Source organism: Rattus norvegicus, chromosome 9, assembly GCF_021556685.1.
Source record: "Rattus norvegicus strain SHRSP/BbbUtx chromosome 9, alternate assembly SHRSP_T2T, whole genome shotgun sequence".
Lineage (NCBI taxonomy): Eukaryota > Metazoa > Chordata > Mammalia > Rodentia > Muridae > Rattus > Rattus norvegicus.
In genome coordinates this window covers 71,398,179-71,411,400 of record NC_141542.1, presented here as the reverse complement: position 1 = coordinate 71,411,400, position 13,222 = coordinate 71,398,179, and the positions used below count along the sequence as shown (strand labels likewise).

Below are 13,222 nucleotides of genomic sequence, written 5' to 3'. Positions count from 1 at the left end.
ACTTCTGAGAGGTAACTGTTCTTGGGATCACTTACTGTGAATGGTTGTTGTTTTCCTTAGGTGTGGAATCCATAGCATGTTCCCCCTCCATTTAGCTGCCCTAAATGCTCACTCTGACTGCTGCAGGAAGTTGTTATCCTCTGGTAAGTGAATGTGTGCCAGCGATCAGGCCTGATGTGTCCTGTCCGTGAGCCAAATGGCTTTAGGTGTGTGGTCTCGGTGCTGGCTGCACATGGCCGCGGCCTTATCTTGGCAGAATGAGGTGGTTCCATGGCTGCCTGCATGAGACAGCTCCTGGCACTCCTTGAAGTCAAACTGTTTGGATGTCAGTGTTGCTACCTACAGTGAGTCTTGTCCAGTGTTTAGTGGTTCAAGTTGGGGGGGTGGGGATAAGGCCAGAGCCTATGTTTGGGAATCCTAAGTCACAGAAGAAAAAAATCTCTGAGGCTTAAATTGGTGCCTTAATATTTAATACTTTTCAACAAAAGAAAATGGCCTGCTCTTCCAACATTTCAGTCATAGGAAATATCATGTTATCATCCAATTCCACGGGCATTGAAACATCATCAAGGCAGACCCCCTCCAGGAAGGTTTAACGTTTTATATTTTTAATGCGGAGCTGTCTGGAACCAGCCTGCATGGAGCTTTGCTGATCTGTCTTATCCCTGCTTCTGAAAATCTCCATCTATTAACAAGTTCCTGGGCTTTCCAAAGTGGTAGAAGCCCGCAGGGTGAAGATGGTTTATGAATTGATTCATTAGCCATCCCAGAGGAGTATTTCTTCCTCTAAGTACTTTGCTTATGGTGGATTCTGGTCTCACTGCTTTTGGCACGCTTAAAAATAATCCCTGCATGAAAGTGTTTCCCACATCTTAGACCCGTGGGAAGGTTGGGACGCACTTAAGGAAATGTCTAGTCCTGCCTGTTAGGGTTGTTCCCCTGCCTTCTGTGTTTCTCACATGTCTATCTGCCTGTTCACTGCCCTACTTATCTCAAATTGGTTTCATAAATTTCTATCCTGGGATTGAAAAATGAGGCCGTGGTTCACCGAGGGCCGAATGCAAAATAAACCCTTCTTGACTTCATGGTGCTTCCTATAAAATTGCCAAGCCTGAGCGGTTACCATTCGTTTCCATGACAACCTCTTTCTGACTGCAATTGCTTGCCTTCTGGTTTTCCTACTAACTGATTTTTCTGTCTCTGCGGTGTTTCTTGTGGTTTAACTAGGACAAAAGTATAGCATAGTGTCCTTGTTTAGTAATGAGCACGTGCTGTCTGCAGGCTTTGAAATAGACACCCCAGATACGTTTGGAAGAACGTGCCTCCACGCCGCTGCTGCAGGAGGGTGAGTACTTCTGAGTGGTGATGATTTCACGACTCGATGACTTCATATGTCATAATGGGCATGAATCGCCTGTGAACCAAAGGCAGTTTCCTTGGTAAATGGGGTCACAATCACGTCTACCAAATATCAAGTGTCACTAGCTCCATTTCCACATCACTCAGAGTTTGTGCTTCCAAAGAAAAATAAAGTCTATCTAGTGTAGCTCATGGGCCTTGTGTCCTTGCCCTCCCCTCCCCACACCCCACCCTACCCCCAGGCTACACAACTTGGATATCTACTTGGATATCTCCTTTTCTACCAAAAGAAATGAATTTGAGTTTTGTTACCAAGTTTTCCCTTCTCTGTTGCCAATTGACAAGTGGTGATTAAGAGGACGAAGGATTGAATCCATTTGTGCTCATGTACAGATATTTAGTAATAAAAATGAGATTTGAAATTTATAGAATGATTAAAGGTGAGCAAAGGCCAAGGAGATCCTAAAGATAAAATAATAAAATGAAAAAGTGATTTAATTCGTGCATTTCCCTTGTAGTAAAGAACTTTGTTTCATCAGCTTTTTTTTTCTTGTGCATATCAAAGATTAGATCAATGCTCTGATCAATATATTGTTGAAATATGACCACATAGTGACCAAACATAGTGTCTCTTAGACGACCTTGTGTTGGGATGGTGTTGGTTTTAAATCAGTTTCCTGGTTCTTAAGGAAATCTCCATTTATCACGTGTGTTACCAAAGACATTACCTATTTATCAGAGGCGAATGAGCCATGAAACAGTAAAGCCCTTATTTCCATGGGTTCCCTTCTGGAGTCATAAACTAAGGAGTCGCTGTATTCTGCTGAAGAGAGCACAAGTTACTGTATTTTTTAAAAAGAAGCCTCTTCCCCCAACCCCAGTCCTCAAACCAAATGAGAGTCACACACCACACATTGATTCTACCTATATCTTTGCTCCTTTTCCATCCACCGTTCAGTAAGAGGTGGGTGCTGTGTATTAGCTGATGTGTGCTGTACCATTTAAAATTCATGTATTTTGTGGCTCTTAGACTCGTTCTCCGGAAGAGCAGCTATGAAGGGTAGATGTAGAAAGGGGAGCGCCCCGCTCAGGCTTATCATCAATAGGATCATTTTTCTTATTTAAATCATAATAAAACAATACGTTCTGGGCCACTTCTTAGCGTTTCAGGTTTAGAAGATGATAGATGGTTATGCCTAACATGAGACCTGCCCAGAAAGTGGTAACACACCATGCTGGGTTTATATTTGAAACGCCGATTAGAACGAATATTAGCTACGTGCCCTTCGACAGGAAAATTCACTTCAGTGGGCCCTTTTCTCTCTGTTGAGAGTGATTTATTGCTTTTGTGAGTGACAAAGCTTCTTTGAATGATCACTGGGCTTCAATCTGCTACATCATTTTCAGTGTTGGTCCGGGACGTTTATTTGCCTGGGTTACAAAGACAGGGAAGTGCAGCTGTCTCTTTTCCATGAAAAAGTATCGAGTTGAAATGGTTACTGTTGGGGTTTATTGTGCTGTGGTGAAAGGTAGTACTCAGCCACTTTGCCTCATTGTTTAAAGGTGACACAGAGTTATTGGAGGCTGAAGGGATTTCATAAACTCCTGACGGTTTTGAAAAGGAATTTTAGGATAAATGATGAGGCTATCACCAGGGGGCTTCATCATGTAGTAATCATTAAATTCCTTAGTCACTGGGTTGAAAATGGTCCATGAAGCCCTTGCATTTATGGATTTATTAGTTAGAAAGGAAATGTTGATCCTTGCAATGCAGCATTTCTGGAATATGTCCAGGTTATTTCTTATTAGTGGAATTTGGGCCCCGAGGCTCTCATTTCATCTCATCCCATGGAAAACAGCTTTCTGAAGGTATCTTAGTAACCAACCCTGCTCACACTGATTGTGTTTCCCCTGTCTTTCCAGCAATGTAGAATGTATAAAGCTCTTGCAGAGCAGCGGAGCGGATTTTCACAAAAAGGACAAATGTGGGAGGTATGTGCTCAGGGCTGGCCTGCCCTGGGGACCTGAGAGAGAGTGGGGAATAACACTAGAAAGTCCCGTTGTCGTCGTCATCACTGAGATGGTCACCATGGGACAACTGGGGTGGCTCCCTCCTCAGAAGGCAATCCTTCCTTGTAGGGAAACACCAACAGAGCTGACAGGAAACACACGTTAAGGGCTCTCTCAAACTTCTGGTTTTTTTTTTTTTTTTTAAATTGCCTACCTGGATATGTTTTAGAAAAATAGCAGAATAGACCAGCTTAGCGCACCATATTTGAAATATGGGCTGGAGAGATAGCTCAGCAGTTAAGAGTATGTATTGCTCTTGCAGAGAACTGGAGTTCAGAGTCTAACACCCAAGTCAGTGGCTCATAACTGCCTATAACTCCAGTTCCAGAAGCCTAATGATGCCTTCTGGGACTTCCTCAACTTTCCAGACACACAGAGACATACAGACAAACAGCCACACATGCACATGCACACACACACACACACACACACACACACACACACACACACACACACACAGGCAGGGGAGGGAGAGGGAGGGAGAGGGAGGGAGAAAGAGAGAAGAGAGAGAGAGGGAGGGAGGGGGAGGGAGGGGGAGGGAGGGAGGGAGAGAGTCATATACCAAGTAATAACATTAACTCAGTATTTAATACTTAACCACATACACCATAGTGGTCCCATATATTAGGCTCTACCCTCTAGTTTTTATTGGTACAATGACAAAACCACCTAATGCTATACTTCCTAAAACACATCCTGCTTGTCAAACATGAATGTATGATGCATACACAGGACTGTATGTGGGTATGTATATACATATACACTTTCACTCTAGCAATTCCTTCTAAGCCCTTACCACTTGCCCTCAGCTCTTTGATGTTGACTCCTAAATGTAGAGAAAAGGAAACTGTCTTGTAATTCTTATGGGACTGTCCCTCCTCTGTGTCCCCTACCGCCCTGAAAACTCTGTAACTGCACCTTACTAGTGGGGTTTTTCCTCTTCTGACTGTAAGTTTCCTGAAAACAAAAACTAGGTGTCATTTTCTCTTTTCCCTTCCCTTCCGTTCACTGCCTCTTCTCCTCTCTTCCCACCTCATGTATGTTGCTGTGCATCAAAGCCACAATACTGCACATGCTGGGAAAGCCCTCTTCTACTGAGTTAAATCCATAGACCTTGCATTTAGCTTTGAGACAGGGTCTTGCTCTGTAATCCAAACTGGCCTTGATCTCACAGTTCTTCTGCTTCAGCCTTCCCAGTGTTGGGGTACAGGCAAATGTCCCTGCATCTAGCTTCCTATCTGTCTTTGAACTGCATCAGAGCTGCTGATGCCCAGCCATTTTCAGTCCAATTAATTAAAAGCAATCCAATATGTAAAATATTATAACCTTATAATTGTAATTCTCCCTTTTGGATTGAAGAGAAAAATTAACCAGTAAAAGAGCCCTAAGTTGTCAACAAAAATGAAAAAAAATACTTGAAAACTGATAAATAATTCCTGAGCTAAAGTTATTTTTAGTGTTCTATTTGGTTATTATTCTTGGGATATTGGCTAGTTACGCCAGAAAAAAAACTGTCAATAATTGGAAACTAAAAATAAGTAATATAAATTGTATCCCATTTTTTATGCAAAGAATTAGCTTCTCAAACAGAAAGGATGTGTGACTTGATAGGTAGGAAGGGAGGAATGTACACGACTGAAGATGTACGTGACCTAGGACCCTTGTCTCCAGTTTTGCATTCATTAGTGGGTTCAGAATGTGCATGGGTATGAGAGACACTCTGTAGAGGAAACTGAGACAGCTCAGGAAAGCCTTCAGTTCTAATCTGAGAATTCCAGCCTTTGCCAATGGGGGAAGACTCGTGGTTTTAGAACGGGGTTGTCATAGGTGGGGACTGGCCCTTTGAAACTCAACCAGAAACTAGAAGAAGCTTTATAAGAGTTAAGAATGGTCTGTAAAAAAAATTCATTAGTATACTCGAATTAATGCAAAATGATGGATTTCATTGTGACATTTTCATACATAATACATACTTTATATCTGTACAGTCCATTGCCCTCTCTTATCCCCCTACCCCTCACACAGCCACTCCCTTGTTTTCCCTAGTAGTCTCTAGAGATGGTCTTAATGGAGATAATCTGGATGGTTCTTCATGGGCCAATCTTGCCATGGACAAGAAATAACATAGCTCTAACCCAAGGTAGGCACTAGGAATAGAAAGAGGGGACAGTGCCACCAAGGCTGGCCTCACCAGAAGACACGTATCTTTACAAACTCAGCTTTCCACAGCCTTCACACCCCGAGAGCGGAAGCGGGGATACTTGGGCCAGTGCTCCTGTTAGCGATGAGCCTATTTGTAGACCAAGTAAATTAAAATAATAATAATGATGGTAATAACAATTTCTGTTTGTTTCCCAGGACCCCTTTGCACTATGCAGCTGCAAATTGTCATTTCCACTGTATTAAAGCATTAGTGACCACCGGAGCCAATATCAATGAAACAGACAACTGGGGACGGACAGCTTTGCACTACGCTGCTGCATCAGACATGGATAGAAAGTAAGCATAGTCTTGTTGGTGCTTCATCCCGGGTAGAGCTGGGCGGGGGCTGTTATGTTTTTCTGAGGAATCTCCCATTCAGCGTGGAGGGCCATCCATACCCCAGGTTTTCCCATTCTGTCTCTAGGTTTAATTATTACACACCATTGCATAATTTCCTTCTTCTCTGCTCTTGGGTTCAGTGCCAGGCAGAGCTGTCAGGCCTGGGATTTTGAGTTCTTTAGAAATCTGTTGGAATTTATTTGACATACACAGTAGATTCCATCATTATCACATAAATGTTTCATCTGCTAATATGTATGTCCTGTGTAAAAAATGCCCACCAATGCATAACCCCACCTGATGAGCTATGGTGATGAGATTAGGTGGTGTCTTCCTTATCTCAGCATGAACATTCATTCAGCGGCTGCGGGAGAGGAATGTCTTACTCTGAATGTTTGGACTGTAGGTGGCTAGGTGTGGAAAGTCTGCATTACTGAACCCCACTGTAAGCGAGAAGGGTGTGTGGTCCCACAGTTTACGTGGTTCATAAATTCATAGGAAGGTTTTGATGAGTTTGGATGACAACTGTTGAATTCTTTCCTGTCCTTTGTGGTGCATTTGATTCTGGGTAAGGGGTATTGGCTTCTTTTCTAGAACAAGGGCATCTAAACATTCAATTTTAACATATAAATCAGCTAAGCATGACATGTTCTTCCACTGGGCTATACCACCAGCCCTTTCAAACATTTAAGATGGTGGCCCAAGTTAGAAATAATCTTATATCATGATTTAGTGGACATGTTCACACACATGTTCATACATGAGAAATAAAAAGATTTCACAAACCACATTTACATTTACTGTATGTGATACATTATATTTTCTATCTTATTTTGGTAACTTCAATGTAATTGATTTCACTTAGTAATAGTGTTTAAGAAATATTTATAAAAAACCAGGAGAGGTGGCATGTAGGTTAAGTGGGATCCCGCATATACTCTGCCTCAGGGCTTGGATGCTTGGGGAGACTGGAGCGGGAAGTGTGATGGTGCCTACCCACACCACCAGTGAGCAGGTGTCCGGCTGCGGGGGTGGGGGAGTGCAGTCTGAGCCATGTTAAAGCTGGAGCTGACTGGGGCTGGGGGTCCCTGGGCCTGTAAGGAGTCTGGGGCTGTCTGGTTCTCAGGCTCTTGGGAGCTGAGAACAGAGTGGGGTCTGGTGGGGCTGGATCTAGCCCTGGACCAAGGGGAAAGAGGAGGGCAGCTCCCACTGCTCCTGCTGGGGTGGTCCTTGGCCTGAGCTTTCTTCGGGAGATAAGACAGTGCTCGGTAGGAGAAGGGTCTCTCTGTCTCCCCACAGTGGGTCCTGATGAAAAGAGGCAGTCCGTAGTTTTAAGACATTCATTGTCATGGCGGAAAGTGGATGAGTAAAGCCATACCCCACTTCTGGGAGTGGGCCTGAGTTTAAAGACCCTTTGCAGGGAGGGGTGTCTAGGAAGGGAAATTCATTGGCTAAGCCTCTAGGCCTTTAGGTACCTCATTATAGTGGAGATTTGTCTTGGGCCATCTGTGGTCATGTCCTCTACCTGGGAAGGGGCTTGGGGTGTTGCCCTTCGGTGACGGATGGTCAGAAATGTATGGAGGGCTGTGGGCTAGTGATGGGCCTGGTTTCCAGGGAGTCAGGAAAAAAGCCTACCGTCTCTCGGGGTCACCAGGGTTTCAAGCCTCCTCAACCAGGAGCCAGGGTGTCTTCCACTGTCCCACAGTGGCACATACATGGAATCTTGGCAATTTGCAGGTGGGAGGAAGGGGATCAGGAATCCAAGTTTGAGGATAGCCTGGGCTACATGAATTTCTGTCTTAAAGAACAAACAACAACTATCTATACATACATGTATATACACATATAGCTGGGGAAGTATCTCAGTTGGTAAAATGTTTCCATGCAAACATGAGGTCTGATTTTGATATCCAGAACCCACATACATGTACCTAGGTATCTGGGCTGGAGATACAGTTTATTAGTTAAGGGAACTTGCTGCTCTTTCAGAGGACCCAAGTTCAGTTGGCTTACAATCACATATAACTCCAGTTCTAAGGAGTCTCTCTCACTGGATGGCATCTCACACATGTGACATTCACTCACACAGACACACAGATACATGTAAATAAAAATAATAAAGGAATAAACCTTAAAATACCATGCAGGCATGACGGCCAGCTTGCTGACCAGTGAATTTAGCCTACTAGATCACCTGCAGAACAGTGAGCATCGTTGTCTCAAAGCCCAGGCGGACGGCTTTCAATAAAGGATGCCCAAAGTTGACCTCTGACCTGCACATATATGTACACCTACATGAATGAACATGCACGGCCCTGCTTCATTTTGTTTTTACATGATCAAGAATCCCCTAGAGGACGTGAGACGCTGGGCTGGCCGGAGAGCATGAGTGTGTGGTGGAAGGTGGAGGAGCCTGGGCTAAGGTGCTGCTTCTTACTTGGAAAGTTTTAGTCTGTATTGGGGCAGGCAACTTGATTCTGGTCTTAATCACTCACAGCCAGGAAGAAATTTTAGGAAAGTGAGATGTTCTCAGTTGGATTCCTTGGGAGAAAATAAATTTCCCGGATGGCCTTGGGGTGGGATACAAATTACTGAGATATAATTGTGCAAAAACTATCAACAAGTTTTTAATTAAAATTTAATTGTGTTTTTTTTCCTATCTCCTGCGCCGAACAGTAAGATGATCTTAGGCAACGCCCATGACAATTCTGAAGAACTTGAAAGGGCCAGGGAAGTGAAGGGGAAGGACGCCGCGCTGTAAGTGTCTTCCTTTCGCTGAGCTCAGGAACGGGATGCCTCTGGGTTGTCATACGCATGCCCTCCTGCTGGGGGTTCCATTTGGAATCTGGAGGAAGGGATGGGCTATGGGCTCACCTTTAACACGTCCAGCCGTTCTGCTGTTCCTGTGTGTGGAATTGTTTATTAAATCATATGCTTGCTTTGACTACCACTGTGACGGGCCAGCAGCCTCAGGCCTTAAATCTCATATCTGACTCTGTCTTGTATCAGATGCCACGGGGACATGCTCAACTTCCACTTGGGACCTTAGGGTCTACTCTGACGACCTAGGGATAGCTACGTATCAGATTCTATAAGTAAAGGTCTTCAGATCTTAGTGTGAAATCCCCCTCAGACCCTTGACTTACAGATAACCTCCTGCCTTTTTGGAAACAGCTACCCCTGACCAGTTTCACCTCATTTGCCCCTGACTGGCTTCAGACAGGGGCTTCCCTGTTGCTGTGAAAGGTTTGGAGTATTTGCCATTGCTCAGGGGCATGGATACAAGGGCACTCCTTTGTAGTCCAGTCACAAACAGAGCAGAGACCTGTGGCCAGTGGTGAGCTTGACACTTAGCTAGTGCAAGACCTAGTGAGTAAATGAAGAAGCAAGTGAGCCAGTCTGTCCACTTTGTGCCTCATGGCCCAGAGTGTGTTTCTTTTCTCCTCACGTTGCCAGAGAGATGAGTTTCTGTGCCTGAATGCTGTATTCACCCTAAGGCCTGTCCACTTCCCCTTCTGCTCTCTCATGCCCCTGTGTCTATGCTATGGACACAGAGGATAGCCCTGGTGTGGGTTACAGAACATACCTGAGTATTTCTGTGACAGGGACAGGCACTGCTGTGAGTAAGACAGAATGACCAAGTTTCACTATAATGCACATAGACTTACAAGGATGATGTTAAAAAAACAGAGAATTTTAAGTTACTTTAGAAAGCTTCCCTTTCTCCACTGAGTTGCTTGACCAGCCAGGCTCACTAGGGAGGAAGGGGGCAAGTCAGGAGAGAAGGGCCAGAAACAGCAGCCCAGAGCTCCATCTTGCAAAATGAGACCACACATCTATCCAAGCCAGGGACCTGTTGATTTTGTATCTCAGGTGGATGAACTGCTAGTTAGCCTGGGAGTAGGAAAGATAAGCCTCAATAGTTGAACACTGGATTCCCTTTATTCTTTAGGATCTGTGTGGAGTATATCCAAATTCCACAGTGCTTCTGCTGCTGTATTCCACAGTTGTCATGTAGTTTAGCTATGTCCCGGACTAAATAATTCTCTGAGAGGAATTTTCAATATTTTCCAAATTAGAAATTCAGTGTATCAAATGATTTTTTTTTGCAGCCCAGTCAGAGGCTGGGGGTTGTGTGTCCATAGAATGCTATTCTTCATGGACGATTTATGTAAAGAGCTACACTCATCGTCCAATGAGTTATGCATAGGATCCCGTCCACAGACCTTGAATAACCCAAATAGGAAAGCACTTCCTTTTAAGGTGTGAAGGACAAAAGACAGCATATCAGCAGGACTTTAACAAGACTTCAACTTTTTTGGAGCATTTTATACATAAGGATGGCAAGTAGATTGTGTTTACAAAGTTAATTTTCTTTAGTTTTGTAGAAATTAAAGAACCAGTTTGTCTTTTATATCCTTTTGGCAAAATCTCATTTAATGGGTAGGCTTGTATCTAGAATCTGGAAACCCTTAGAGCCAAGTGTGTCTGGTGGCTCATCCTGGTAATCCCATAATTTGGGCGATAGAAGGAAGAGGGTTAGAAATGCAAAGTCATCTTTAGTAAGTGGTGAGTTTGAGGCCAGCCTGGGATCTATGAGATTTCTGTTTCAAAAAAAGTCAAGATTAACAAATCTTGATTAGAGTGGGAAACTGAATCAGCATGGACTTGTTGGGGACATATTTATCTCATGGTGATGGAAATGGTACAGCCACAAGCTGGTTAACTATTGCCTCCCATAAAGCAGATATTGGATTTCTGTGCATCCCATGGTGCTGGTGTTCTAGAGCTTGGGGCTCTTCAGCAAAGATCAAACCAAGCTCCTCTGCCTTTGACATTGCAAACACAGTTTTGTCATCACAGAAAATCCTAGAATGGCCCATTTTCTTACTGTTTCAGAAAAATTATAATTATGTCAGAAAAGGCTTTTGATATTCATGATTCTGTCCAGTCTATACTCCTGATGGTACAGATTAAGTGTTTCCCTTCAAGTGTAGTCACTGAATGGATTCTTCATGCTTTTTAAGTGGTTGGCCACTCCGTTGTTTTTTTTTTTGTTTGTTTGTTTGTTTGTTTTATTATTCTTCTACCCACTCTTGTGTTCTTTTCTCCCTAATCTATTTTAAACTTCCAATTTTTAACAACTTAATCTTCACCTCTAATAGCGATGTCAGAATTAGTCCCTTCTCCACTTGGGCCTTCCCAGTTGCAAGAACTTGACTCCTCCTTTACTACGTTTGATACTTGTGAACACAAAAGATCATATTCTTATTATCCAGTAATCTTGATGACAGGTATGTTCTGTACCTTAGGATAAGAAGGGGGAAATGACACTTAGTTACCCACTCTTTCTACAGCTTTCCCTGACTTCTAGAGGCATTATTTTAAGATGAAATGAAGGCAGATAAAGAGAGCATTGGCTTCCCCCACCCTTGCACATAAAGCTTCTTTGTAATAGGCTCCTTCACACGCTCACGGTGCTTGGTGGAGTCTATAGTAGACGGGTTTGTGCTAATTATCCCTTCTTGCCCAGCGGTGTTTCTGAGACTGCATCTTTATGCTTACAGATGTCTAGAGTTTCTGCTTCAGAACGATGCAAACCCATCCATCCGGGACAAGGAAGGCTACAATAGCATCCATTATGCTGCGGCCTATGGCCACAGGCAGTGTCTAGAACTGGTGAGTTGTCTTGTCTGTTCATTGTTTTCTAACACAATAGTAGCCCTGGACTCTCAGCAACCCCTCACCTTGTTTAGTCATCATTAGGAATTTCTGGTAAGATAGTTTCTGCTAAGTGAAACCTTATGGGATATCGATTTCTTTGTTCCTGTCTGTCCTCATCTGACTGGCGGTGGACTCATCCGCAGTAATTGTGTAGGAATGATAGAACTGTGTGTAGACACAGCTTTTGTTTTAAAGATAACTAGGATGTTTCAATAAAACCAAGTAACTCTTTCCTGAAAAGAACTTAGCACTGCAGGACTCTCGAACAGTACTATAACTTAGTACTTGACTTGTTTAGTCATTAGGCACATGGGTTCATTTGGGCCAGTCCCATGTCTGGAGTAGAAAGACACTGGCAAGGGACAAGAATAGAATTTGAACTTAAAAAAAGTAAATCAAATGACTAAGAGATACCTGGGGTGGGAGGTGTTGAAATCTAAATTCTTTTCTCAGTGATGGTTATAAGACCCAAAATTGAAATGTCTACTGTGACTTGAAATGTGGAGGGGGGAGTGAGATCAGGTATAAGACAGTCAGGCATGATGGGGACTGTGGCAAATAGAGAGCCTGCTTTACCTAAAGGAGACAGCCTGTTGGAAGAGAGGAAGAAATCGGTTGCTAGAAATTGTGTGTGTGTGTGTGGGGGGGCAGGTTGATCAGCAAGTACTTTACCCACTGAGCCATATAGCCAGACCTAAAATCTGAGTTTTTAATGTAAGATAATCCGTTTTTGAAATCTTCCTGGGGAGGCTGAGGGGAAAGTTCATTCATAGCTGTCTCCCGGTATAGATTACAATTTGCTATTTTCTTTCTTTCTTTTTTTTTTTTTTTTATTAACTTGAGTATTTCTTATATACATTTCAAGTGTTATTCCCTTTCCCGGTTTCCGGACAAACATCACCCTCCCCCCTCCCCTTCCTTATGGGTGTTCCCCTCCCAAACCTCCCCCCATTGCCACCCTCCCCGCATAGTCTAGTTCACTGGGGGTTCAGTCTTAGCAGGACCCAGGGCTTCCCCTTCCACTGGTGCTCTTACTAGGATATTCATTGCTACCTATGGGGACAGAGTCCAGGGTAGGTCCATGTATAGTCTTTAGGTAGTGGCTTAGTCCCTGGAAGCTCTGGTTGCTTGACATTGTTGTACTTTTGGGGTCTCGAGCACCTTCAAGCTCTTCCAGTTCTTTCTCTGATTCCTTCAACGGGGGACCTATTCTCAGTTCAGTGGTTTGCTGCTGGCATTCGCCTCTGTATTTGCTGTATTCTGGCTGTGTCTCTCAGGAGCGATCTACATCCGGCTCCTGTCGGTCTGCACTTCTTTGCTTCATCCATCTTGTCTAATTGGGTGGCTGTATATGTATGGGCCACCTGTGGGGCAGGCTCTGAATGGGTGTTCCTTCAGTCTCTGTTTTAATCTTTGCCTCTCCCTTCCCTGCCAAGGGTATTCTTTTTCCTCATTTAAAGAAGGAGTGAAGCATTCACATTTTGATCATCCGTCTTGAGTTTCCTTTGTTCTAGGGATCTAGGGTAAT

The 13,222-nt window shown here is 43.7% G+C and overlaps 1 protein-coding gene across 5 annotated transcripts in view; it reads left to right on the top strand.

Moving 5' to 3' along the window:
• The window catches only part of Ankrd44 (ankyrin repeat domain 44), a 287,691-nt gene that overhangs the window by 192,798 nt on the left and 81,671 nt on the right, over positions 1–13,222 (top strand). For 4 of the 5 annotated variants that reach the window (NM_001191807.5, XM_087565278.1, XM_087565280.1 and 1 more), the window contains 6 exon segments: positions 61–143; positions 1,282–1,345; positions 3,283–3,351; positions 5,788–5,928; positions 8,647–8,727; positions 11,538–11,649. In NM_001191807.5, the coding sequence (NP_001178736.3) occupies positions 61–143; positions 1,282–1,345; positions 3,283–3,351; positions 5,788–5,928; positions 8,647–8,727; positions 11,538–11,649 (550 nt within the window). 5 annotated transcript variants of the gene reach the window in all.